Raw genomic sequence first — 26,971 nt, 5'->3', positions numbered from 1 at the left:
GTAGCAGAGCTGTTCCTTCTGCTCCCTGCAGTGCAGTGCTGGTGTAACACAAGGAAGGTACCAGGACAGCTTGGGGAACCCAGCTGCCTCCATACAGACACAAAAGAAGGAGCTATTCTTTAAGTGATGCAGTAACACCAAAATCTCTGCATGCTTGGGTTTTTTCATATGCAATTAGCCTCAATTACAATATAAACAAATCCAGAGGTGGATATCCATATTTGATTGTGTCAGAAGTGAAAACTAGAGTTTTCACTTTCCTCTGCCCCTTAGAATCTTGACAGCTGTTTGTAGACAAGAGACAGAGCCCGGAAACAGCTCCTTGGAAAAATACCCACCCATCCCACTCCTCAGTCTTTTAAACATGACAACAGACAGGCAGCAGCAGCCTGAGGATTCATCTTCTGGTGAGGGACAACCTACCCTGTTGTCCAAGAACAACAATACCCACTCCACAGAAGTGCCATCACTATCCACTGTTAATCAGCAGAAGATCAAGTCATACCAGAAATAAGCCACTACCGATCTGAGGAATGTCGACACTGAATGGCAGAACAGGAAAGTAACCTTGTATCCTAACAACCATTTCCCACGGCCCTTGCTTTGGGAACTGAAAACAGTAAGGTACAGTGTCCCTTAGTCACAGGTATGATCAAACAGAAAAAAACAATAAGGATGTTTTTCCTTCAGTTGAACGAATGAAGTCTCTCCCAAAACATTCCAACTCTCCCCATGTGCTGATACCTCATGACTCGTGACATAAATGACACGTCATACATATGAAATAATAAGCTGATTTCCACCTTGTGCAGTCCATAAATGCTGGTTAATCTTTGATCCCTGGGCACGCTAAAACCCACCAGACAAGTCAAGGAGATCAAAAGTATTCAAATACAGAAAAAGTAGCTTTACTACCCCTTTTAGTCTTTCCCGAAAGGGGATTATGACTCAAAAATTTCTGACCTTGTCAGCATAGGAAATAGCTGCATAATCTATTAGAGCCTAACATCTGCAGGAGAAAAAAACACAGTATAATTTCAGAAAGAGGAGTATGTCATAAACACAGCATCATAGTATTTTGCTTTTTTTTTTTCCTTTTACATCAGCAAGACCAGAATTGTTCTGTAACAAAGCAGACGGGTTTTCATAAGGCAGTTCAGCTGGCAGCAAAAGTGCCACAAACAGAAGGGGAACCCAGGCATGCTATAGTTATTTCGTAGGCAGGGTGTCTCTTAAAATTCTCTGTTGTTGTCATTTCTGTGTGTTTCAACTGGTTGGATTTCCTCCTTCCCCAATCCCTAGTGGTTTCGTTTTCTCGGCATTGCAGAATTTTATAATCTTTCTCCAATTGTATGTATTTCATTGGATTCAGGACAATGTTCTGTAGTACCATGTTCTCATTCATGTACAAATACATGAGCTGACAAACTTCAAATGGAATAGTGACCTTCCTTTTTTTGTGGCCTAAAACCTTGCAGAAAATACAATGAAATTGCACTTTGTATTTTAGTGAAACTTCAGTCTATAAAACTCAATAAAGTAATTCCTGTAAATGTCAAAGGCTGGGGTATCTGCAGAAGTTGTTACAGGATTAATGCTAGCTCAGACCCCTGGCTCTTAACTTTAGAAACTTATGTGCAACTAAGGTAATGTAAACATATTCAGGAAAAAATACAGGTCTCTGAAAGTATACACTGTATCACTTTTGACTTTCTGCTCCTCTTTCATTTTCCAGTTGCATCACCCATAAGTACCGAGTCTAGGCACACTAAATATGGTAGAAGTTGTAACTCATAATTATGAAAACATTCTATTTGATTTTAAAATTAGTAATTCAGCCTGCTTATCAGCAGTGTGGTGCTTCAGGAGCTGCCATTTCATAAGCTACACAAAATCTAAGTCACTTTCTCTCATTTTGGCACAGTTCGAGGGTCTCTATACTTATATTTACATGTTCCAGTTTTGCTGAGTTGGAAGCAATTCTAATAAAGAACTTCACAATCAATTTTAAACCCATGTAAAAGTAAAATACTACTAGCAGATGATATTACCATTAAATTCAGTATTAGGTCAGTAGTTTAAGAAGCACACAAAAAATGGTCCCCCAGTGAGAAGGAACCCAGGGAAAAAGAAAAGCTCACAAGGATCTTGGAAAGGCCTTCTGGACACACAGGGTGATTTTGATGGTAATGTTTGGGGGTTTTGCTGTTTTCTACCATCAAATTCCAGGCCCAGATGTGGGGTTTGTGTTGTCCTAAGTGAATTGGGAAAACACACCCCTGTTGTGTACAAATTAAACATCTCTGCTCCCTCAGGGCATAAAAATGGTACAAAGGATGAAAAAAAATACAGTAAAGTCTCTGCAGCCTTTTGCTCTGCTGCTGTTGCATAATGTTATTCTGAAAACCACACTGTACTGGACCAATGGGAACCTAGCAGGCCAGATAAGCTGCCCAAGTTCCAGATCTACATGACATTCTAGCCTAAAATGTACAGCCTCAGTATGCATATGTAGGGACTCTTGCCTCTGATTTGCTTGAGGAAAATACAGTGCTCTGCTTCCTAATCATGCTGCTGTCATATGATCAGCTGCCAAAAGCTGATTACATCAAAGAGGAAGTACACATATTTTTTGATTGATCAGTGCTACCTTAAGCATCCTCAGCAATCTTTGCCTCTTTTAAATTTTAATTCAGCTTGTAGACAAGAGTGAACAAATTGCTTAAAATGACCTGTCTTGTCTCTCCCCCACATTTTCAGGGCTCGTTTACCATAGCAGACACACTGGGAAGAAAAGAAGCTATAGCTGTGAACAGGAGGAAAAATTCTCACCTTGTCATCGGATCTGTACCTCCAGGAACCTTTCTACATGAAATATTGTAAGCTTCAGCTCACACACTGCTCACTGATGCAGTCACCTAGAAATACAGATGGTGCCTGAGTGTTTTTCTAAGGCAATGGTGACATAACCACCATGAATTTTCCATCAGCTTCCTGAAATCAAGATGTGGGTATTGCAAAAAGCTCTTTGCTCAGTACCCACTGTGGAAGCATTATGCTGATTTTGATACTGTACATATCAAACTCCTCCAGTCACTGCTACTTAGACACAAAATTCTGGTGTACCTTCAGCTTCCCTGGCACTCTGGTGTCAAAAATCATGACAAAGGTTTTATGGTCATAATTGTTACTCATGCTGCTGTTGCTCACCTCAATGGATGACGGTGGTTCCTCATCTTTTACAGGAGTAGGATTCAGAGGGGATTGTCCTTCTCTTCAAATTTCATGATGGTATCAAAGAAAAAAAGAAAACAAAATTTTAAGAAAAGGAAAAAAGTTAAGACACCTAAATATTCGAGTTACACTACTTGGTGAGAATCCTAGCCACAGACTCACGGTAATTCTGCACTCACCCTCTCCAAACTGAGCTGTTGCCACCATCTACTCAAGCCAAAATCTTCAAAAAAGCTGAAACTTTTGCTCCATGTAGTGGCCACCATCCCACGGAGTTGGGTGCTAAAACATTCAGTGGTTTCCAGTTTGCTATACATTGTGTATCATGCCAGTGATCCTCCTGTTATGGTCTTTCTGGGAGACTACTGCATTGCTGTGCTGCTATAATTACCTCAGGCACAATGTCTGAGGGAAACTAAAGCTGGTGCTTTTAATAACAGATTTCAAGACTTTATTAGCTGTTGATCTTATGTCACCCTTCGGAGAGAACCTGAAGGAGAGGACCACGTCTTGAAAAATTCTCATCATTAGAGAAAACCGATCTCATAAAAGGGAGCAGAGAAAATAAATTATGGCAGTTCATGGGTAAGAAATAAAAACGGTGAAGATATGGGTCACGTCCCTTTTATACATCCATATCGCTCTTCATTCAATATACTGCATCAGAATTTTGCAGATAGGAACCCAGTAAGGAGTCCTGTGATCATCTGGAGCGCCCTGTAACTATTGTTTTGTGAAAGAGGGAACCAAACTGGATTGGATTTTGTGGGATTGGCAATTATTCATATTATTACTTAAGGAAACAGGATCAACTGGGCAATGCATTATCTTGGCCAGCAGGAAAATGCATGGGGGAAAACTATTGTCTCACATAGCGGGAGCTCTGGGGGAAAGAAAAAAATAAATAAAATCTGCGGCTGCAGATAGGAAAGACTTTGCTGCATTTATCCGAAACTTGGGTTTTCACGGTTCGCAAGTCCGTGAGAGAAACACCACCGTGTAAGAGCGCAATCCCCGCAAGCCCAGCCGCGCTCTCCCGGCTGCGCAGGGCGCGCTTCCCCCGCGCCCCGCGGCGCGGCGCCGCTGGGCCCCAGGAGCGGGCGGGCGGGCGAGCGGGCGGGCAACGCGGCGGGGCCGGGCGGGCCGAGGGGCTGAGGGGCCGAGGGGCTCCCACCTGCCCGCGGCCGCCCGCAGTCCCGCTGCCGCGGGCCGGGCGATGCGGGGGTCGCGGCCGCCCGGCCGCCCGCGATGTTCGGGGCGGGCAGGTACAGCATCCCGCGGCCCGTCACCAGGAACCTGGAGGACCTGGACTCGGTGCAGAGCGTCCTGCTGCACAGGTCAGTGGCGGGGACGGCGAGCGGCTGCTGCGGCGGGGGGCGGCTGCCTGAGATCGCTTCCCGACATCGGGAGGCTCCGGGCGCCCTGGGAGACGCGGGGCAGGACCCGCGGGGCGGACGGACAGCGGAGCTCCCCTTTCGCCGTGGCGGCAGGAAGGGCGAGGGGCCGCGTCCTGCCGCCCGGGCAGGGGCCGGCGGGAGCCGGGGCTGCCCCGGTGTGCATGGCAGGGGAAGGGAAGGGGCGGCTGCCGGCGGGTTTCCTCCCCTCCTTCCTGGAGAAGGGGAGGACGTGCAGGTGAGGGAAGCTACGGCGCTACGCCTGGGACTCCTACATGTGCAGAGAAACGTGCTGATACACTTTGGTACGAATTGATGCTGTTGCATCCATGCCATAAGTGTTTTGAACCCTTCTTTAAGGGGAGGGAAAAATGTATTCTAACTCGCACAGATCCAAGAGGGATGGGAAAAAATTCTTCAGTGGATGTACAGGAGGCACATTGTACGAGAAGCAGCTGCTTTTCCTCCTGCATTCACCATCCGTAACGTGCGATTTTCCACAGTATCCCCCCACAAAGACATCTCGACAATAAAATCTTGCCCAATAGGCCCGTGCAGGACTTTGAAAGACACCCTTAATGGCTTTTTCCATATGCTAGCTGAGAGCCGCAGAAACTTTACAAAGAAAAACCTATCCCATTCAGCAGAATCCAAGAGAAGCTCATCTCCAGTTCTGTTAAGTGTCCGCTTCCTGTTTCTCAGCCACGCTGGTTTATTTCCAGCTGCACAGAAAAAGCACACGGGCACTTCCAGTGCCAGCTCCAAGCAGCTCTTGCTATGGAAACTAACAAGTGATTAACTCCAGCTCAAGGCGTCAGACGGAATAGCCGTGTGAAATCCATTCCTGTGAGCACTGGCGAGGAAAACACAGAGCACAGCAAGGAGTGCACGCTGGGATCAGCCTGCTCCGGCATGGCACTCTGAGACTGCTTTATGCACAGTAAATGTGCTCACATGCAGACAGACCCTCTGAAACCCTGCCCATGGACTTTCAGTGACTTAACAGAAAATTTCAGAGCCGGATTAAAACATGCTGCCCCATGGTCTTGCTTATATTAATATATTCTAAGTGGAATAAGGCTACTCATGCTTGAAACATTTGCATGTTGCCTGACTGCAAATAATAGTTTTCTTTCATGCCTGACATGCCTGCTATGTATAGCAGGTGATCCTAAAAAAATAGTATTTAAAAGATTTAAGGTGAAGTAAAAGCAGTAGAAAATAAATTGAAAATTACAGCTGCTTTTCATTCTAGAGAGAACTCTTAACTCTTACAGAGTGTTGTTCAAAAGGATGAGATGGGTTGTACTGCTCTTCCCAGATTCTTCACGGCTGTCTTCCTGTTGGTTTTGTGTTCTTCTAAAATACCTTCTGTGATCAGAGTTGATACAGAAAGCGTAAGAAGTCAGAAAGAACAGTCTATTTTATTTATTGAGGACTGGAGAGTTTGCTCACAAAATTTCTGTTCCTTTGGTCCCAGAGGTAGCCTTCATCCTCCGTGGATGTCTATATGTAAATATCCCAATTAAACTGACAGCCCAGTGTCACTCTTCAAGTCACGCTGCTTTGCTGTGGATAGTCTCTACGCAGTCCTGTCAGAGAAGTTGTGAACAGAAGGTTCTGTAACCACAGTCTTAAACGGTTTTATGGAAACCTTGTAATCAAAAAATCTTAACTATTAAGGACTCCTTGTGAAATATGTATTTTGTCCTTTAAGAAAGACTTTACAGGGCAGGGGCAAGTTGTGTTGTTGTCATTATTCCTTAAAAAAGAGGGAATTATTTCTGACATATTTTGCTCATGCTGTGCACTGGAGGAATTTTAAAAAATAGGAATCAATAGATGAAATATAATGTCACTCATATTTTTTGTTACGTTTTTCTTTCAGTAAAACAGGTGTTAACAAGAAACAGAACTGATAAACAAAGATGAAACAATTTTCTGCTTAGTTTTATCTGTAACGTATCATGTTTTATTTGCAGTGTATCATTTATGTCTGTCCAGTTGTTGGTAGAGCCTTCCTGGAAATATTAACTGATCTGAAAACAAGCAGAAAGGAAAAAATGAAACAATAACAAGTCACTTAGGGCCTTCTTGCCTCTTTATTACTAATGAAGAGCTGTAATTTGAAGTACGGAACCAGTGTGTCCTATACCCTGTCTTCTTTTAACTTCAGTCGACTTCTGAATGGATCGAGGCAGACTGTTATTTTTACAGCACAGCAGCTTTTGAAACAGGTTAAGCCAAAAAAAAGGTAACAAGAAACTCCTGTTCAGGAAATAAATTTCCACACGTGGATTTAGTTCTTTGCAGGAACAGCTAATCAGAACAACCTTCAGGCTTTAATTATCCACTCCTAAGCGCTCATTAACCAGTTGTCCAGTGAGGGTGAGCAGTGCTATTGATACCAGTGATGCCCCCTGGCAGAGTTTTCCCATCTGCATGTTAAAACCAGCAATTTAGCATAGAAAGCTCATGGATTCCTTAGTGAGGAGCATCAGCCCCAGCTACTTGGACTAAGTGTAAAGTGTCTGCCAGAAGACAAATTATTTCAAGTCTCTTCCTAACATTTATGCCCAAGAAATGAGAGGCTTTCCTCTCAAGAGGGATTGTGTGGGAAAATATGTGTCTTCACTAAAATAAGATCCTGCTGTGTGAGATACATGCTGCAATCTTTAATTGTTCTCACAGCAGCAAAAATTCCACATTCGTTTCAGCAAAGCATTTAGGTGGCTCCCAGCTACTCCTCTCTGAGGACCAAAACCTTCCATCATCCTTCCATTCATGATATGTTACTCCTATAAAATAGCAAGTGGTGTAAGACCACTGCCTCCTTGAGAGAGAGTCTGTATTTCTCACTTAGTGAACAAACAACTGGAACCAATTAACCAACTCTTGAACTCGGTGAAATTTAACTAACACAGCACCATCTGGCATTGACTATCACTTCTCTACAGAAACACTTCACTGTGGTGCTCGGTGTATTAAAAGTGCTTGCAAATGTAAGCATAATTAGGAAGGGCAGGACAGTGTATCTCACCTACTTCTAAATGAAACCACAGTAGAACAAACTTTTTCTCTTTAGATAGGAAATGGTTCTATCTCCCCCTCTGGATAGGTTTGTATTCTGTGCAACAGTAATTCATCTGTAAAATCAGGTCTTGTACAGGGACTTCAGAATGGCCACAGTTTTTAACATAGGTATTTTTACTCCAGTTGAAGCCTTAATCACATGGATGTGAGTCCAAAACATTTCTGTCTGTTAATTCACTTTAAATCACACTTACTAATAAACGCTTCCCTAAAGCAGTTTCAAGTACAGGAATTTCATACCAGGATTCTGTCACCCCTACATAGCGTTCCAGCACTATAAAACCTCACTGCTGAAGCTATGCAAATATCCCACTGAGCAGAGATTAAATCCAGCACATTAAACATGTTCCAACAATTACTCTCCATCCCTTTCCCCACTCACCATGTGTGTCCTGATGGGTTTACTGACACAGCTACACAGCAAGTTGTCTGCAGGGCTGCCATAGGTCTTGTTTTTCATGGATACGAATAATTTAAATCCTGAAAACCGAGTAGGGGTTTGGGGTTTTTTTTGTCTCTCTCGACTGAGCGTGATTTTACACGCGTAGACTGCATAGGCTATTTTAAGGTACTTCTTCGGGTCTGTCACATCCTTGCTTCTCCTGAACCACACCGCTCTTCTGACAAACCTACAGAGAAGCTACTTTTATTTCTCACAGCTCATTAAATTTACATAATAGCACATAAAATAAAGCACAGAGGCATCCCACTGCTTACCAGTTGACCCGAGAATCACTTTTTACCTCGTCTTTCCCCTTCCGGATCAGTGTTTGCTTACATTGCTCTGAGCCTCACCGCAGGACACTCGAGTTCCACTAACGGTGTCTTTTATGGGACTGGTACTGGGACCTTGCAATCAGACAACTCAGTAAAGTCTGGTTCTGCATTATGCGTCCCTGTTAGGCCACAGAAGGCCGTTCGAGGGACGGGCGAGGCTGGGCGCAGGGAAATGCCCATTGCAGAGCGCGCTCTGCCCCCAGCGCGGCGGGACCGCGGCGCAGCCGCTCACGGCCGGGCCCTCGCGCTTCCCGCCGTCTCCATGGCGCGCGGGGCCCCGGCCAATGGGAGGGCTCGGCGCGCGTCACGTGCGCCGCCGGGCGCGCGGCTGTCATGGCGTCCGCGGGGCCCGGCGGGAGCGGCGCTGCTGACGGGATGGAGCCGGGCAGCGGAGAAGGCGCTGAGCCCGCGGGCACCGGCAGCGAGAGCGGCTCCTGCGGCTCCTCCGGCTCCTCCGGCTCCTCCGGCTCCTCCGGCTCCTCGCTGTCTGCGAGCTCCGAGTAAGGGCGGGGCCGCGGTGTCTTGTGGTGGATGCCGCGGTGCGGGGCTGGCTGTAGGAGCAGTGAACGGTGCGAGCTTTCTGACAGAGTGTCTCTGCAGAGCCCTGACGGTGACGCGGCGTGGGTTCAGTTGCGGGCAGTCCTTGCACTGAGTCCTGTATCCCAGCGGGACACGAGCTGGGAAGCAGAGGGGAAGGAGGGACTTGGCACATGCTTTAGCAAGAAAGGTGTAGTCTTTCTCTTTTAGTGTCCTGTCTTTTGGGAAATACTGCGTCAGAAGATAATTCTGTAATACTAATACGTCATTTTAAAGTTATAAATGCAATCTCCAGGATTTTAACATATGTACATGTTATTTTAATTTGGGTGAAATTAAAACTTACTAAACTTTAAAAATTTACTTGGTTCCGTGCATTAAAACAGCTCTGCTTGACACTTAAAATGTGTGTTTCAGGGTCTAATCAATGACATTTCATTCGGCGTGTTCTTTTCATCATGCTGTGCAGTGGAGGACAAAAAATATTCAAATGGGAGAATTTAGAAGTGTGTTCAAGTGTACTTTAGTTTGTAGTAGCCCTGTAACTCTGGCTCAGGGACACAGCTGTTGTATGTACATCCATCTTACTTTATTCCTATATTTGTAAGTCAGAAGACAACTGTAGCATTTCAGCCTGAAGCCATGTGTTCTTGTATTTTGTGTGTTTGGGATTTTTCCTTTCCCAAGTTTTTCATCTAAAATGCCTCTTTAGTGGCATTCTTTATATACATTCAGGGAATAAAGCTGTCTTCCACAGTTTCCAGCACAGAACACGTCTAATACTCGTAATAATGTGTGTAATACTTTTAATAATTTATCTGCATTTATCCAGCAGAACTTGGATCCTTTCTTTCTAATATATCTTTCTTCCATAAATGGAAAATTTCAATCAGCCCAGTTTTTCAGACATTTGTTCCAAAGTGGAAATACCTGTGTGGGATCAGTGAAACTACTCTTAGGGAAGTGCAGGCCTTCAAGTTTTTTAGCTCCCTTGACTGAAACTTCCAGTCCTAGAGGCAAGTTGAGGTTATTGTGTAAGCACTTGTTTCAACACAGGGGAAAAGAGATAAAAATGAGATTTTTCTTTCTTCTTTTCTTTTTTTCTTTCCTTTCTTGGTTTAAATCTATTGTGACACTACAGCATTAGGGGGAAAAAAGCCTCTCATCCTAGGTGCAGACTTCTTGTTTCAGGCTTTGCTTTTCCAGATATCTGTATGGATCTTTACTGGGAAAGTGACAGTTTCTTTACACTATAGTTCCTTCTTGACTTCTCTCTGGCATTGTTCTGTTTGGGTAACCAGAGTAAACACATGCCCACACCATTTTTTTTCCGCTTGGTCCATATTGGTCTAATAAAAACAGACAACAAAGCTGGAGAACATGAGTGTATAAACTGAGATCCAGGCTGAAATTTTGACATCTACCCCAGAGAAGAAGCAGCTTTTCCAAAAATCACAGTCTCTTTTAAAGAGGGAATAAAAATGCTATCATACATCACAGGAGTTTCTGCTAATTCAAATGTTATTTCTTTGTAAATTTCTTGTGTTTCCTTTTTTGTTTGGGTTTTTTTAGGGGCGGGGGGGGAGTACTGGTGTTGGTTGGCTTGGGGGGGTTGTGGGGGTGGGGTTGTTTGATGTTTTGGTTTTGCCTGATTTTGCTCACGTATGCCAGAATGTAGTACGCCTTAAAAAATAAACCAAGGAAAAACTCTTGTCATGTTATTTCTTGCCTACCACCTTCTGAGAGATGTTGGATCAGATAATGTGTGGCCTTGACAGCCTTTAGGTTTTGTTAGCATTCTGATACTTCCTTGAGTAAGAACTCAAGATTCCCTGTAAGACTCGGCAGAAACCGCACACTTGGGTTTATCCCGGACCATCAGGTATAGCCAGATTATCACAAGTGGTGGTTCTTCTTTTAAACTATCTGTTTGGGCAAAATAATAAATGGAGAGGAGGTAGGTGATGCTTTTTCTTGTCTGCACCATCCATAGACTTCTCTCAGTAGCTGGGCCTCCAGAAAGAGAGTAATGCCAGTGTTCTCTGTATTGTTAGTCCAGCCAGATCCTCTCATTGAGCCTTGAAGGTGCTCTGGTGCAGTGTCTTTTTATAATGTTCTCTGTTCAGCTACACTTTGAAGCTTTATCATTTATCTGTGTTTTCAATGTAATGCTCTATTTGAATTATTTAGTGCTAGCTTTAAACAAAATCATCGCTCTTTATTCAGTAAAATTACTTCTAGTGTAAAATGTATGAATGCGTGTTAACTTTAAACAATTATAGTAATTATGATTTAAATCTCCGTTCTCGTTTTTCCTTTTATGATTTTTATGAAACAGCAAGACCTTTGTCATCTAGTCAGGAAGAATTAATTGGTCTTGTCTGTTCCTGAAAATGTTCCATACAGAGCATCCCAGATAATTAAACCTCTGAGTACCCTTCTTACTTTGGCCATTATTGGTCCTCATCCATCTGGAGTAACATTCTAAACTTCACCTTGAGGTTCATTTGGTCTGTTGCCTCTCAGCAGGCATTTTTTGGTTGTTTTTTTTTTTTCTCAGCCAAAAGAGTATGATTCCTTCTGTCTCCTTCCCTTTAAAATGTGTTTATAGGCTACTTAGTATTTGTCTCTTTGCTCTGGCTATGTTCCAGTTATTACATCTTTCTTAAAACTTATTACCCAAAACTGGACGTAGCTGACACATCAGCGTTGCCAAATTAGGACAAAGAATTTTTTGCACTGTGCTGATGATGCTTCTGTTAACACATCCTGGAGCTGCTTTGCCTTTGCTTTGCAGCAGTGTCTTGCTCTTGCCTTTGGGTGATCCACTCCAGCTGCCAGATCTGTTTCTGTAGCAGTGGTGCCTCTTTACATTTTTAGTGTGTATTTCTGCCTGGAAGCTGGCATGTGCTATGTGGAACGTGGCGTTTAAAAACTGTTACCTAGATTTCATCTTAGATTATTTGGGGGTTTTTTTAATGTTAAATTTAAGTGATTTTTTAGATGTTAATCTTCTCTTTCCAAAGGGCTGGTAGTACAATCTGTCTTCCCATAGCATTGCAGAATATCCTGAGTTAGAAGGGGCCCACAAGGATAAACAAGTCCATCTCCAGGCTCTGCACAGGACCACCTCAAAAATCGTGCCGTGACTATATTACAAATGCATAAGGGAAAAAATAATGGGAGAGAACAAATAGGATGTCATTTTTTCTCTTAAGGGAAAGTCCCATTGTACACATGAATGTAATTACTAATTAAAAGTTTTATGTGAAAGAAATGTTGTTTGTTTTCTGAAAAGAGACTACTGCTTTTTGCAATGGATGTTTTCCTCTAAGGCATTTGAAGAAGCTATTTTAATATACGAGAGGGATGTTTTTCCTTGCCATATCCATCATTTATCTAAAACAAGTTCTAACCATCATGGCAGACTTAGAGCAGCTGAGCTTTCAATGTTCAGGAGGCAACTATATTTTTCCTTTTTTTTTTTATTTAACCTTTGCACTCTGTCCCCTCCCTACTTAGAATAATCAGATGTCACTTGCACAGTGATCTTCCGTATCAGAGTTCACTGATCATTCTTCTTTCTTTTCCAGTGACCTTGAGCCTGAATGGTTGGATAGTGTGCAGAAAAATGGGGAATTATTTTATTTAGAACTAAGTGAAAGCGAAGAAGAAATTCTGCTTCAGAACAGCTGTCCAGAAATGCCAGCAGTGAATCATGTCAGGTTTCGTGAAAATGAAGCTGAAATTATTCAAGAGGGATCACGAAAGGAAAGAAAGTATGAACTGAAGAAATGGACCAAAATGCTAAAAAAGAAGAGTCTTTTACCAAAGCGTTCTGGTAAGAAAGGCAGTGGAAGCTGCAATGTGCACCCCACTGGTCCTACTTCCATATTGAAACACCAGTCTGCTCAGAAAATGGGTGTCACTGTTCAGCAAAAGTACAAAGATGTGTCTGTTTATGTAAATCCCAGAAAACTCTACAGTGCTGGGGAAGAAGAGCAGCAGAGGCTGCTGGAGGCCTTAGTAGGGATTGTCCATCAGTCTTCATGGAGCAGCAGAAGAGTGGAAAAACAAGGCAGGAGGGATAAAGCCACCAGAGGAGTCAGTGAAGAGAAGCTTGTGGTACATGGCTTGGTGCCAGGTAGTTCTGCAATGAAAACAGGTCAAATCCTGATTGGTAAGTAACTGAAGGAATAGTTAACTTCTACACTCTTCCTTTAGCATGAAGATTTGTGGGTTTTTTGCTGTTAGAGGCAGCTGACTTGAATATTCCCGAGACATAAGCAATTACATCAGTTCTCGAGGGATTATTTTAAATCAGTGTCATTGCATCTGATGTTTTGTTACCTAGTCAGTTTTACTGCATTATTGGTTTTAAGAATATGTGGCGTAATCTAGAAGGTGTTAATACAGTAAGGAGATGACCATTCCTTAGTGTTCAGAGATTGAGCAGCTTGGAGCAAGAAATACCCCCCCACCACCTTTAATTTAGGATTTTAACTGAGAATTTGCTCAGTAGATAGGTGGGACTGGAGGAAACGTATAGTCTGCCAGATACCCTATTTAGATTTTGTTCTTTTCCACAGCATCCCCCTGAGATAAAAAGCTTTACTGTATATACGTTTTAAATTGATTTAGTGCCATAAAAATGAGGAAAAAAAATACCGAGTAAGATACGTTCATATGTTATAAACTTTCTGCACAGCCTTGTTTGGTTATTTTTCTGTTCAGCAAGCCTAACAGCAGCTTCCTCAGTAGTTTAGATTTTGGTAGGCTCCAAATCCATCTCAGGGCTGCAGTTTGGGGAGGCAGTGAGCCCGTACAGCCTTTGTGTTGGTTTGGCTGCTTGGACACTTCCATGAGCTGATGAAACAACCTGGCAGGAAACTAACCCAGAAGAGAAATTGGCAGTCTAGTATTTTGCTGGTGTAGTAAGTTAAACTTGGGACACAGAAGGTCTGACAAGCACCCAAATGTGAATAATGGAGGGGAATGAACTGCCGTGAGGGGCAATGAGGGAGCAGAAATACTCCCACTCCCAACATTGAGGCCACCAAAAACTTGGCACTCACAGACATCAGCCTGAGAGACAGTAAATGTGAGACAACTAGGCCACATCTGTAAAGGGTGAAAGATTACATAATTATCCTTGAAGCTGGTTGCTCACAGAATGGGAGAGCAAAGATGTGATGTTGGTTAGGAGATCATTAAAAATCTTAATGCTATAGTAGCACAAATCCCACAAAGTCAGCATGAGTACTTTTGAAATTCCAGTGTTGTGTATGTAACAAGGCACATCGTGCTTTGACTGGCTGGTTGTTCCAGCACGTGTTTTTGGTAGAGATGCTAAAGAATACTCCAGAGGGAAAATTGGATAACTTTCAAATTTTACCAGCAAGAACTGATTAGTCAAGAAGTGGGGGATGTCGGCTGAGAGGGAGGAGAGAGCAAGTTTCAACTTGATCTGCTTAATGCTATTTAATCTCATTAGTGTACAAGTGGGTGTTTGTAACCTGTAAGTTAATTTTGGGACACAGATTTGTATATAAGAGTTTTGTGAGAGCAGGTGTGAAGTCAGAACAGCGTAGGCAAGTACCAGATCCAGGAGATCAAGCTGACCTAACCAGAGATAGAATTTCATCTGCTGCACTTAATGCTTCCCAGAGCTAGTGAGGACAAAAACTGTGGGGGTTTTTCGTTTGTTTCAAAGAGAAGAGCATTTAGCTTAATCTAAGAAGAGTCTTGCACTTTAATATGTCCTAGGCTATCATCAACCCTTGCCTTGTTTTTTTGCACATTGAAACTGAAATAGTTTTAAGCATACTGGGGTTATTCAACTCTTAAATGGGAAAATGAGCTGCATTCAGTGCCAACAGTGGAAAATATATAATTTTCATGTAAAAATACTTTCAAATTATATATCTATAGTGAAGCTGAGTACTGTGGAATTTTTATGTGGTGTCTAGAAATAGGGATGCTTTGCATAAATTAGATGTTCAGATTTCAGTGTTGTCTGCATAAAGAATATACAGGAAAAAATTCCTGTTCTTGTCAAAAATCTGTCTGGTTTACTGGTTCTGTACAGCACATCACAGAATGGCATAGCTATGTTGTACACCCAAAGCCTGATTTAGAAGCAAATAGACAGCTCCTCACATCTTCCGAAGAGCTGAAGTTGGAAACAAAGTTCAAGAATAATAACAGTAGAACTTTGCCTTTCAGTCCTTCTTGATAAAAGTAGGTTTTTGGAGTCCTGTTGAGAATTGTGGAAACAGCCAGTAAAGGACATGTTTGTGGTCAGTCTAAAACTGAAGAATTAGCGTAAAAGTGAGCAGCTTCTTAAGCCATCACAAATGAGGAATACCTGATTGGCACAGCACAATGCCTGCTGGCTGGTCTGGTTATAACTTTGTTCATCTTCATTGACCTGTATGTGCATAAGCATTAACCTGTTTTTGTTTGGCTTTATAATATTTCAGTGGCCTTCAGTGGTCCAGATCAGCTTGGTAGTAGTCCTTTGTGAGGCAAATCCAAACTATATTTTCCTTTAAAAAGACATGCTTTAAAATGACATCTGGTTGTCTTCCTGGTAAGCAGTTTGCAGCACTCATTTTGACTCACAAAGTGGTTTATGCTTCAGCATTTTTAGTAGAAATAACTTCTTTTCCCATCCTTAATAATCACTTTCCTCAGGTGGCTTTTCTTATTTGTTTTGAAGTGTGTATCCCTTATAGCTTTGAACACTTAAAACATCTGTTTATTATTTGTGCAATACACTTTAATTTTTTGTTTTTAGGATTGCATATGGAAGTCGTAAGTCTTGTTGCTGTACTTTATTAACCAAGTGGAATGCAGGCGCTGACCATATGAAAGTAAATACAGCAGTTTTGCAAGCTAAAAAACCCTGCTGCTTTGTAACTCTAGAAAGATGGCACTCTATCCATGTGTTGCTTATCAGTTCATCTATCTTTTCTTTTTATATTTAGCAGGTCAGCATCCATCTTAAATTTTCAAAACAGAAAAGCTCTCATTGATTTTTAAACTCATTGCCACTTTCATTTTGGTTAAGATTAAATACAGTTGCTTCTATCTCCTGCTTTTTAAGTGTCTTTTGTATTTTCAGCAAAATATTTTCCTTGCTTAAGTTAATTTGCAACATTATACAAAGCTTGGTCTGCAGTGGAAAACTTTGAGCATATCTTCAAAGAGGAAAAGCTTCTCAAAATACTCACGTTTAAATCCAGACAAATAAGGGTTGTGATAGGTAATGCCATTATAATTTGATTCCCACCCCCCTTCAAATTGAAACCTGTTGGATTCATGGCAGGGAAGAGTTCTTGTAAATGCTGATGAGCATCATCTTTACCATAGTAAAAATAAAAAATTAATTCCAATGACACTGTAAATAGAGCAAAGCTTTTCTCACTGGCAGAGAGTGCTGTTGTTACCCTCTTTGAAAGTATCTTATAGCTCTCATCACCAAATAGCTCAGCATGAATCTTCTCACTTTATCAGTATGTACAATTGTCAAAAAATTGTGAAATCTCCTGCCTGACAAGAATTAATTGTGGAGGAAGGTAAAGATGGGTTATAATAATCCAGTTTTGAACATGTATGCACAAGCTACAGGCTGCTGGTGCAAGCTTCCCTTGAAAGGTCCATATCCTTAGAGTCCTATCAGAAATAAAAGCCCTTGAAAGGACCAAAATCCTGTGAGAGTTTGAGATTTTTATGTGGAATTACTGTAGATGGTGTATTTGTTGGAAAGACTCTCCCAAGTAGAGATGTTGGGCTCACAAGATGGAAACAGAGCTTGTGTAAGCTTTGCTTTGTGCTCACTGGGATGTTGGGGATGTTGCTTTTGTTCTCTTAATCTCCTCTTGAAGCACAGCAGCATTGGTTTGGATGAAAGCAGCCTGGTAACGTATAAAACAAGTAATTGATCTTTTTTTCAGTAGGAATGTGTTCCATAGTTTGCCTTTTTTGGAAAGACGTATGGGAACTTTTGTAAGTGCTCCCACCAAGTCATCACCAAGAATGGAGGAAACTAAATATCAGGACTCCATGACAAAAGTGTGTTTTGTCTCCATCCTCTCCCATGTGAACAACTTGATTCTCATGATTTCAGAAAAAAAATGTTCACTTCCCTTCACAGTATGGAAGTGGTGTTCACTTCCAGTCAGTGTCCCTGGGCTTAATGCAATGGAGATCTGCTTTTAGAAATGGTGCATGCAGGTTTATCTCTAGGGAAGGGATGGTTAATAGCAGTCATAGTCTTGTGCCTCAAGTGGCGAAGAGATAGGCAATTCTGAAATAAACATTCTAGGGATGGCAGCAATGCCAAAGACTTTCCTAAACTTTGTCCTTAAAGAGGCAGGAATAATTCCATCAGCTGTGTGCAGACTGGGTGTTTGAGATCAACACACACTGGTCTTAGCTGCTGCTGACTGGATGGGAGAAGTCTCTTCTGATGAGAAGATTGATAGAACAAATAAAATAGGAAAAAATTCCTGCCTCGCCTCTTTTTGTTTCATCACTTAAGTACAATTCAGTCCTGCTTAACATTGTGCAGAGAACATGTATAGATGTCTTGCAGTTTCTTTGTGAACTGAGAATCTTTCCACAGTAAGTAATAGAATTCAAAAGCTTGATCATTCATTTTAATGGGATCAGAGTAAAGCTTACTTCATTCCTTAAAGAGAATCCTAGACTCATAGTACAGTTTGGATTGGAAGAAATGTTTAAGATCATCTAGTCCTAACCCCACACTAGATCCATCCAACCTGGCCTTGAACACTTCCAGGGATGGGCAGCCACAGCGTCTCTGGGCAGCCTGTGCCAGGGCCTCACCACCATCAGAGTGGAGAATTTCTTCCTAATACATAATCTAAACTACTTTCTTTCAGAAGGACATGTATTTTTTCTAAAGATAAATTTGTTGGCTTAAGGAATTATATCCTGGAGCTGCCTGAAGAAAATTCATTTCCCCTATTGTAGTGGCTCGCTGCGTCTCTAAAAGTGGAACTGAGTGATACTTTGTTCTGATGTTTCTCCCTATATCTGTAATTCAGTGATGTTTTAGTCTGGGATGGTTTGACTTATTCTGCAGACAATCGAGTTAGACCAACTTAAACAATTGCAAAGGCTATTTCCACTTTGATTTCATTTAACCTGAATTGTTTAAGCATTAGGTAAGTGAAATTAGATTAAATTTCATACAACTGCATTGATTTTTTGACATAATTCATGTGTGTAGATGTAAATCAGTCTGTCTTTCTCTAAGTCTTTTACTCTGTTAAAGTGCAAGAAACAATTCTCAAATAAATGTAGATGTCAAGCTCTTACAAAGTAAGACTTGCATGTACAAACTCTTTCACAGCAGTTAATTATTACACTGAGTAAATCTTGTGGTCATGTCCTGCTTTAAAAATACTCAGGGTTTGTAATTCTACATATCTTATTCTTTGCCCAGTGATGTCATTTATTCTCTTACTCTATTCTTTGACTGCTGTTGTGTGTGGCAAAAAGAAAAGAAGGAAAAAATGCAAGCACCCACCCTCACTGCCTCTACTCCCAATTCCGAAAAATCCATCCTAATCAGTAGAGATTTTCTCTGTTGTGGATCAAGTTGCTCTCTTTGATAGTGATGCAGCATTTTCTGGCAGAAGGCAGGCAGCCTTACAGGACTGCTTGGCCTGTGTGCTCTGGAATGCTGTTCCATGTATGGTCCATGATTACATTTTTACCAATTGGATGGAATAAATATTTACTGCTGCAATGAAAGTTTTACATGTGTAGATTAGGCATTGAATAAATAAAACACTTGGAGTATGTAGCATGTAAATACTGATGGCTCTTCTCCTTTTAAAGTGCCTTTGTCTATTCCACCCTGGGAGATGTGGTTCCAAAACATTCCCTCAAGTGCTAAGGTGTGGATGTCTGCACAAAGTGTGTGCAGCTCCTCTGACTGGCTTTACAACAGAATTCCTAAGGATCCAGTCAAACAAACAGAACACAAACAACTTTTGTTTAAATAGATGAGTTTAAGATGAGTACAAGAGCAATTTATGCTTTCTCTTGTAGTTGTGGACAATGATCTTTAATACAGTGTTCTTAACAAAGAACATAGTAATCCTGTTTATAATTCTTGTTATATTAGAGTAGCCTGAGTGCTCTGCTTTTCATTACTAATTTTCATGTCCTGGGGCTCTGGCATGGGCTTACTGAGTTCCTCTTAAATGCTGTCTAACTTCCAGCTTTTCTGTTTTTGAATTACTGTTGTGTTGAAGATTTGACAGGCTAAAACTTAACTGCGCAAGAAACACAGAGGTTAGAGAGAGAGCCATTTCTTGAAAGAGAAAAAAATTAAATATTTTTATGTGTAGAATAAAATGTAACCTTTTCTTGGTTTTGCATTCAGGAGGAGTAGGAATTAATTTTCCTTCAGTGTAAAAGAAGAGTGAGCAGTTGGTTATTGCCTGATGTATTAAAGAGGAATATTGCTTGCGTTTTGGGGGTACTCAGTATTTCCTTTCTGATGGTTAATTAAGAAGAATGTTCTTTCTCTTGTTGGCCTTGATGGTGCGTTGCACTGATTTTGAGGAATCTACTTTGTGCCTGGGAAGAATTCCAGTTGCAGTTGAAGGTATTTAACAACAAGGTAGAACATAGGAATAATGGTAACTGTCGGTTTCTTCTAAACTTGAACGTTCCGTGACCTTTGATAGATTCTCAGGGAATGGAGAGACCTTAGAGACTCAGGCTGTGCTTTTCCATAGTCTGCATGTCATTATCACTGTGTCAGTTTGAGCTGAGCAAGTCTTCTCCTGGAAAATTGAAATACCTACTGAACCTCACAGTGGGTCAGCGCTTTATTTCTGCAGTTGATCACATCTTTGTTGCCAAGTCGAGGCTTAAAATACAACTATGCTAAACATGCACATTTGCTGCAACTCCATATCCTTTTTCTAATCCCTTTCCACTGCCTGAGTGATGAAGGCCATGTTAATAATCTTGGAGAGGATGTAGAGGTACTTTTTAGGGGAGTCTTTGTGCAGCTCGAGAAATTGAAGCTTGGTTTTCAATTTGCTCTTTCAGAGGAACTCTTGGTGTTTTTAGTTGATGCATAAGAAGGACCTTGGAATCGAGTCCCTTTCAGTGTTCAGTAAGAAGCTAATTTCTTTATTTCCCTTCCTACAGAGAGAAGATACAAGCTAGAAACTAATCAAGCTTTTCACCTGACAAAAAGCAGAGACAGTTGAAAATGACATCAAAGAAAAATCAAGTAGAAAATAAGGCCTGTTTTGTTACTCTGAAGTTGAATATTTGCCTCTGAAAAGGAACCAATGAATCAAGTCCTGGCGCCACTGGCAGTCGCTTCTTACAGTTCTTGTCATAAATTTATATTGCCTCATCTTAGGTATTTTGCTCTAGGTACCCTTATTGGAAAGTTTTTTAGAAATTCTCTGGTTAGGGTCTGCAGAACCTTCTGATTTCCGCTCTGATTTCTCACCTAGGTTTTGCTTACCTTGTCTTTAACCAAGAGGTTCTTCATTTCCCACGGTTGCTACAGTATCACGTCTGTGTATATGATCTCATTTGATTTCTTGAGCACAGGTGAATAGGACTGTAAGGAGTACTCTGGATGGGATCACTCACCTACATTTCAAGGAAAGAACAAAAATGGTCAAAAAACCTTTTATTTTTACTTTCCAATCTCTATTCCTTTTGACAGGTCTGTGTAGTTTTATCTCTTGATGCTATTTTATGTTTTATAGCTTCACCAGTTGGTTTTCTTTTCCACAGGTCTCATATCCCTCTTGCACACTCCATGCTTAAACATGCATCTTTTTGAGGGGGATGAGGCATAGGTTACCAATTAGTTAGCACTGGGATACTTCTTGAGAATATTTTCCTTCACTTCATATAGAAATCCCAGTCTGATTTTTCTAGTTTAAACTGGAATGTGGATTTCAAGTTTGTAAGCTCTAATTTGGTTCTGTTTTCTTTTGTAAGTGGTGCCTTTAATTTTTCAAACCTTTTCCACTTGTAGTTAATGACTTTTTCTTTGGGACCGTAAGGGGTATTTTTTCCCCATTTCCAGTGATTGTAAGGGTGTCAGATGTACAGAGCACAAGATGCCATTGGGCAGGAAAAACTGGCAGATAAAAATATGGAGAGGAGGAGCCACAGCAGGGGCAAGGAATGGAAAAGAAAGGACTGAGTTGTGAAATCTGTTGTGTTTTCTGGTCAAGTAACAAGAGTGATAGAAGCCTGGATGGAGGGGAGAGGCTTAGAGAGTTATTGTACAGCAGAGCCACCAAGATGATCAGAGGGATGGAGCACGTCTCTCATGAGGAAAGGCTGAGAGAATTGGGGTTTTTCAGCCTGGAGAAGAGAAGCTTTGTGGTGACCTAACTGTGGCCTTTGAGTGCCTGAAGGGAGCTTACAGGAAAGATGGGGAGACACTTTTTACAAGGACATATATTGACATGGTAAGGGGGAAAGTCTTTAAACTGACAGTAGATTTAGAGTGGATATGAGAAAGAAATTTTTGACTGTGAGGATGGTGGGACACTGGAAAGGATTGCCCAGAGAAGCTGTGGATGCCCCATCCTTGGAAGTGCTCAAGGCCAGGTTGGATGGGATTTGGAGCAACTTGGTCTAGTGGAAGGTGTCTCTGCCCATGGCAGGGGGTGGAACTAGATGATCTTCAGGGTTCCTTCCAACCCAAACCATTCTGTATTTCTATGATTTTTGTCAAATGATATGAGTGTGGCCGTAAGGCCTTAAGAGCACTGAGGTAACAGACTAAATGTGGTAAATGTTGCATGTAGCAAATGTCTGTTTAAATGTAACACATAGACATTTATGACAGCTTGAGAGGCATACTAATTTTTAAAACTAAGACTCTTTTTCTCTCTGTATTGTGGTGCAATAGCAACTGCCTTTCTCATTCCTTGTCTGTTCCACCTCCAGGAGATGTTCTTGTTGCCATAAATGATGTCGATGTGAATTCTGAAAACATCGAGAGGGTTTTGTCTTGCATTCCAGGTCCTATGCAGGTACAGTAGTTGAACATTTATTCCAAAAATCCTCTGTAAAAGTGAGTACTGCTTCTAGCCTTTTTTTTCCTGAGGAAACAAAATTTAGGTGGCCTTTTTCTTAAAACTTCCTCTGTTACCTTTTGAATGCATTGCTTGACTTCAGTCAGAGTAGAAATTTCAGAGTTTAATTCTGGTAAGTTACATGAAAATAGGTAGGTGCTGATATCTAGCTTAAAAATAAACATGTCAGCAAAACAGTAATGGATTTTGTTCTGCCAATTACTGCATTTAAAATGGTAATAATTGCTCTGAAAATACTTAAATAGAATAATTATGTCTTCATCATTATCAACAAGACTCACAAACCACAAGAGAGTAAAAAGAAGCCTGAATTAACAAGTAGTGTTATTAAAAATATTTAAGAGCATTTAAATGGTGAAATGGGTACTGCTTTAATATTTAAATAAAATAATTAATTACTGGGGTTCTAAGAGATGTTAGATTGAAGACTTTTAAGATCTTTCAAAACTCAACAGTGATGAAATTGATAGAAGTCAGTAATAAAAACTGATAACCAAAAGAAACAATTCCAGAAAACCTGACCTGATGAATAATACTTCTTTCCCCAAAACCTACTGCAAATACCTTTTGTTCTAGCTGAATAGTAATTTTGTAGCTGTAATGAGGAATTAAATAAGTAATGAAGAATTAGATAGCTATTTCAGAACTAAACCAGGAGAGTGCTACTTACCTAGGATGTTAGTAGCATAAAATTTAATATTTTGAATTATGCTGCTTAAATCCACTTCCTCATGGACAGGAAGACAAGGTAAAAGTTGACACTTAGAGGTATGAGCAGGAGCAGGTTAAAAATTAAAGTGTCTCTTGGTAGTTTTTCTTCAGGTAGAATATATAAGGTGATGATAATAACTGAACCCTTTTACAGTCCAGAGATTTTAAAAAGTGGAAATTTACTGTTTTCTTTAACACAAAAGCTCTGTTTGCAACTTACATAGTGCAAGTTCCTGTGGAAATATATCTGCAGCTGCAGTGAGATTGAGTACTGGGATGTCAGTTCAGGAAGCTTTCCAAGATATTTGACAGTCTGAAGTTTGCCTGAGCTACTGGAGTTGTGGTCAGGTACTGGCAGAGCTCCATGGGAGAAAAATCTTCTCTTGTCCATCTTTGACCAAATACGGAGTTGCTGTAACTGTTATTAAACACAGAATGATTAAAAAAGCAGAGATGATCTAGTTTGTGTAATTGTATCCTTGCTAGATTAGAGGTATTGCTTGTTGCTAAAAGGCAGTGCAGCCCTTTAGAGAGCAGTTCCTTGTGATGCTGTGTTAATGCTTGCACTGTCAGTAAATCTGTCAAGCGGGCAGCGATTACTTGAAATGTGTAACAGTTTGTCATGGTGGCTTTCCAAATCCTTTCATAAAAGTGCAATTATTCCTTTTCTACTGTGCAGTTTGAGTCAAGCTAGACGAGTGATGGCTGGAATAGACCAGTGGAGATTTAAATACAGAGTTCTGGGGTTTTTTGCAATGCAGTACGCTGCAATCATGCTGCTGAGGGAATAGAGGGTTGTTGTGTCTGACATTTTGTAGTACAAGCAAAATTGTTACTGTGTTCTCATTCACCTTACCTTGCAAAATATCAAAAAAGATGCCATGTAAAAAGCCTTTTTACTTACATATGAGTTATTTCCATAAGTGAAGTCCCTACTCTTCTGGGTTCATGTTAAAAATTGCTGAAATTAATTTCAAAAACTTAACTACCTAGATTTTCTCAGTTGCACCATGTGACATAACATCTCATTACTGTATTTCCAGAATTTTGTTTTTCTTACCTCAGTTTAGGCAACTAGATCTAGGCTTGTAAGGGCTAGTTTAGTGCATTTGCTGAGCAATACAAATCCAATGCTACATTAGTCCTTTTCTTTACATTTCTGTAATCAAAATAGTTGCTGTTTCCTAGAACCACAAGACAGACTAGGAAGGGCAAGATACGCTAAAAGAATATACTCTTTTTTGCTCTGATGCTCAGAAGTTGCAGAACCATTTTACACAAAACTTTCTAAAAATATTCAGCCTGAGGCAGACATTTAGAATCAGAAATTTCAGCCTGAAATTTTGAGTTACAGTTGTGCAGACCATAAGCACATGGCAAACAGATACTGAAAACAGGAAGCAACAGGCAGTCTTTAAAAGGCAGACAATGCCCCCAGCTCTGTCTGCAATAAAATCCATATTCCAAGCCATGCAGCTTTCTTGCAGATGAAATCATGCCTTTCTGGGGCATGTAGTCTAACAGCTACATTTTCTCTTTTGACACTGAGAAATGTTTAAGAGTATCAAGAAACAAATAAAATACAGAGTGACCGTCCAATCATTACTTTCCAGCTTCCAGCAGTTAATAGTAAAGGACTTGTAAAATCAGTTAAGGGTTTCTATGTTCTCCTTTGTTTCTTAAAATTCTTTTGACCTCCACAGCATCCTGGAGCAGTGATTTATGTAATTGATTTGTATTATGTTAATTATCATTGGTTTTCAAATTGCCATCTAATCAAGTGCATGTCATACCCCCATGTTCCTGTGTTATGAGAAAAAGTTAACTGTCCATGTCTTATCCTTCCATGGCTGTGGAGAGCTCTGTCATGTTCCACTTCTGTTACGTTTCCTAAGCAGAAAATTATGATCCATGTCCCTCAGGGTTTGCTGTTCCTGACACCTTCTTGCCATTTGATTCAATTCTTTTGGAGAACTGTTCTAAGTATTGAGAATGCGTGCATGATACGTAGAATGGAATACTAATGCTTTTCCCATTCTTCTTGTCATTTTCTTTGGTGTTTTCTGTTGTGCATTGAACTGTTTTTCTTCAGGAGAAATGAAATCAGAGCTGTGGAAGGTTTCGCAGTCAGTACTTATAAAAGGGGACTTCAGTAGTCATATTTAATCAGATCCCGTGCATATTTAATCAGATCAGCTCAGGATGAAGATTCATCTCTTCTCCACAAAAAACAAACAAACAAACCAACCCAGTTTTTTAGGATATGTAGAAATGCAGTCTCTTGGTCCTTTTCTATTACAGTTGTGTGGGAGGCAGCATGGACGACTCCAGGTTGAAAGAGAATTAAAGTGCTGGTCAGTCCAGTTTGTTCTGAGCTCTTCCCTGGAGGATCGTATGGTTGTGTCTCTAAGACAGGACAGAGTTTGTTTTTTTAAGAAGTGGAGAGACTAAAAGATAGACTGCAGCAAGAATGACATCTGTGTGTCATTAGTGTAGAGACTGTAGCCTAAGTGTCATGAGTAAATGTCCACAGACAAGATGCAGTAGAAGTTAAGAGAAATAACTATTGAGCCTTGAGGAAATCTGTAAAAAGTTAAACAGGGTATGAGGAAAATGTTCGGAAATATATGCAGATGGCGTGACAAAGAAACAGAACCAAGTCTCAGAATGCTGGAGAAGAAAACATACTCTTATGAAACTGTCAGCTATCAAGTTACTGGGTCTTGGAAAGCAGCTGCTTCTTAGTGTTCCTGCTCCTCGAGCCCTGTTCATGTGCAGTGTTAGGAATCAAAACTGAACTGATGAGGAGAGGGCGAGGGATGAGTTACTGTCAGAACAGAAAGGGTAGTACAGGACAGGAGAACAGTGCTGTACCAGGAAGAGGAAGAGAAAAGAGAAAAAAGGCTGATAGCAGCCCAAATAGGAGAGGAGAAAATCAATGGAAAGTGTTAGGAGAGGGAGTAAAGTGGAAGGGGAAGGTGGCAGCCAGTGACACAAATGTAGCTGTAAGAGCTGACGATGGCACTTCTCTCCAAGCTAGTTTGACAGTCAGTGGGTGTTTTAAAGCATCATTATTTCTTGCTGGCACCCCTCTCTTGAAGTATGTGTACACACATAGACAATTAACAAAAAATACCTGGTTTTAAATGTATGAATTACCTCTGCTTGGCCTTCTCAAAATTTATCACAACTGGCAAAATATAAATGGATTTTTTTGCATCAGTCCTCAGGCTAAACTGTCACTGATTTTAGCAAAGAAGCAGGATTTGGTGTGATGTGTTATGTTCAGAACTTCCCAGTCAATTAGGTGTGTTACAGGTATTTCAAGGCAGACAAACAGTCTTGAGTAAAAGCATGTGGAAGGGGGAACTAAGAGCATGCCTACTTACACCAAATATATCTTCATCCAAGAAGATAAATGAATTTTTTCTCCTTGGAAATTACAACTTTATGCTCAGTCAAGAGGTAGGTGTTTCTCACATCTCCTCCTTTCATACTTTGGATAATGTGTTCATTCACAGAAAACGAAAAAATCACTTATGTCACTGCTGAGACAACTAACAAACATCATTTTTGTAAGTCAGGGCTTAAAAAAGTAGTTCTGTAAAGCAGATTTTGAAACATATTTCTGCATCAAGTTTGGATTATGTGCTGCTTGTGTGTCGGGAAAAGCGCATTTATTCTAAAATTCCTGGGGTTTAATTTATTTGGGAAATAAGGGACAGTAAACATGATATAATTTTTTGGCAAAATAAGCTTTATCATCTAAACTTCCATAGTTTTATTTAAGAGAGGATGTTCTGTTTGTGTTTTGATCTTTTTTCTTCTGAGGACATAGCACAGTAAGGGATGTAAACAATTTTAATGCTACTTGGTAGTCGTGTAAATTGTTAAATATAGCAACAAAACCCTTATGAAGGTGGAAGATTGAAAGAGTTGCTACTGTGGCAATTTAACAGACTTTTGCAGCCCAATGTAAATTTAAATGGATTTCCCTGTGCAAATGTGTCAGTGCACTCAAAATGGCAAAGAAATGCTCAAGAAAGAGCCTTCAGGATATGTACTTAGGAAACTGCTGACATTTTGAAAGAAGTC

General features: G+C 40.8%; 1 protein-coding gene and 1 long non-coding RNA gene across 5 annotated transcripts in view; one reads left to right on the top strand and one right to left on the bottom strand.

The window, feature by feature from the left end:
* The first annotated feature begins 4,426 nt into the window (after nucleotides 1-4,426).
* INTU (inturned planar cell polarity protein) overlaps nucleotides 4,427-26,971 on the top strand; it is a 39,456-nt gene continuing 16,911 nt past the window's right edge. For 3 of the 4 annotated variants that reach the window (XM_032109832.1, XM_032109830.1, XM_032109834.1), the window contains exons 1-3: nucleotides 8,821-8,998; nucleotides 12,629-13,215; nucleotides 22,017-22,102. In XM_032109832.1, the coding sequence (XP_031965723.1) occupies nucleotides 8,832-8,998; nucleotides 12,629-13,215; nucleotides 22,017-22,102 (840 nt within the window). In that variant the 5' untranslated portion in view covers nucleotides 8,821-8,831. Of the gene's footprint in view, nucleotides 4,572-8,820; nucleotides 8,999-12,628; nucleotides 13,216-22,016; nucleotides 22,103-26,971 lie in introns of those variants that run through there. The other variant, XM_032109833.1, reaches the window with a different exon arrangement.
* On the bottom strand, nucleotides 6,578-8,748 carry LOC116444438. The gene is made up of 3 exons (XR_004240309.1): nucleotides 8,439-8,748; nucleotides 8,104-8,350; nucleotides 6,578-6,667 (listed from the first exon to the last, which is right to left on the bottom strand). It is a non-coding gene; the product is annotated as an uncharacterized LOC116444438 (long non-coding RNA).

The sequence above is a fragment of the Corvus moneduloides genome, chromosome 5, assembly GCF_009650955.1.
Source record: "Corvus moneduloides isolate bCorMon1 chromosome 5, bCorMon1.pri, whole genome shotgun sequence".
NCBI classification, from domain to species: Eukaryota; Metazoa; Chordata; class Aves; order Passeriformes; family Corvidae; genus Corvus; species Corvus moneduloides.
Note: the sequence above shows the minus strand (reverse complement) of the source record. Positions and strands in the feature narration are given on the sequence as shown.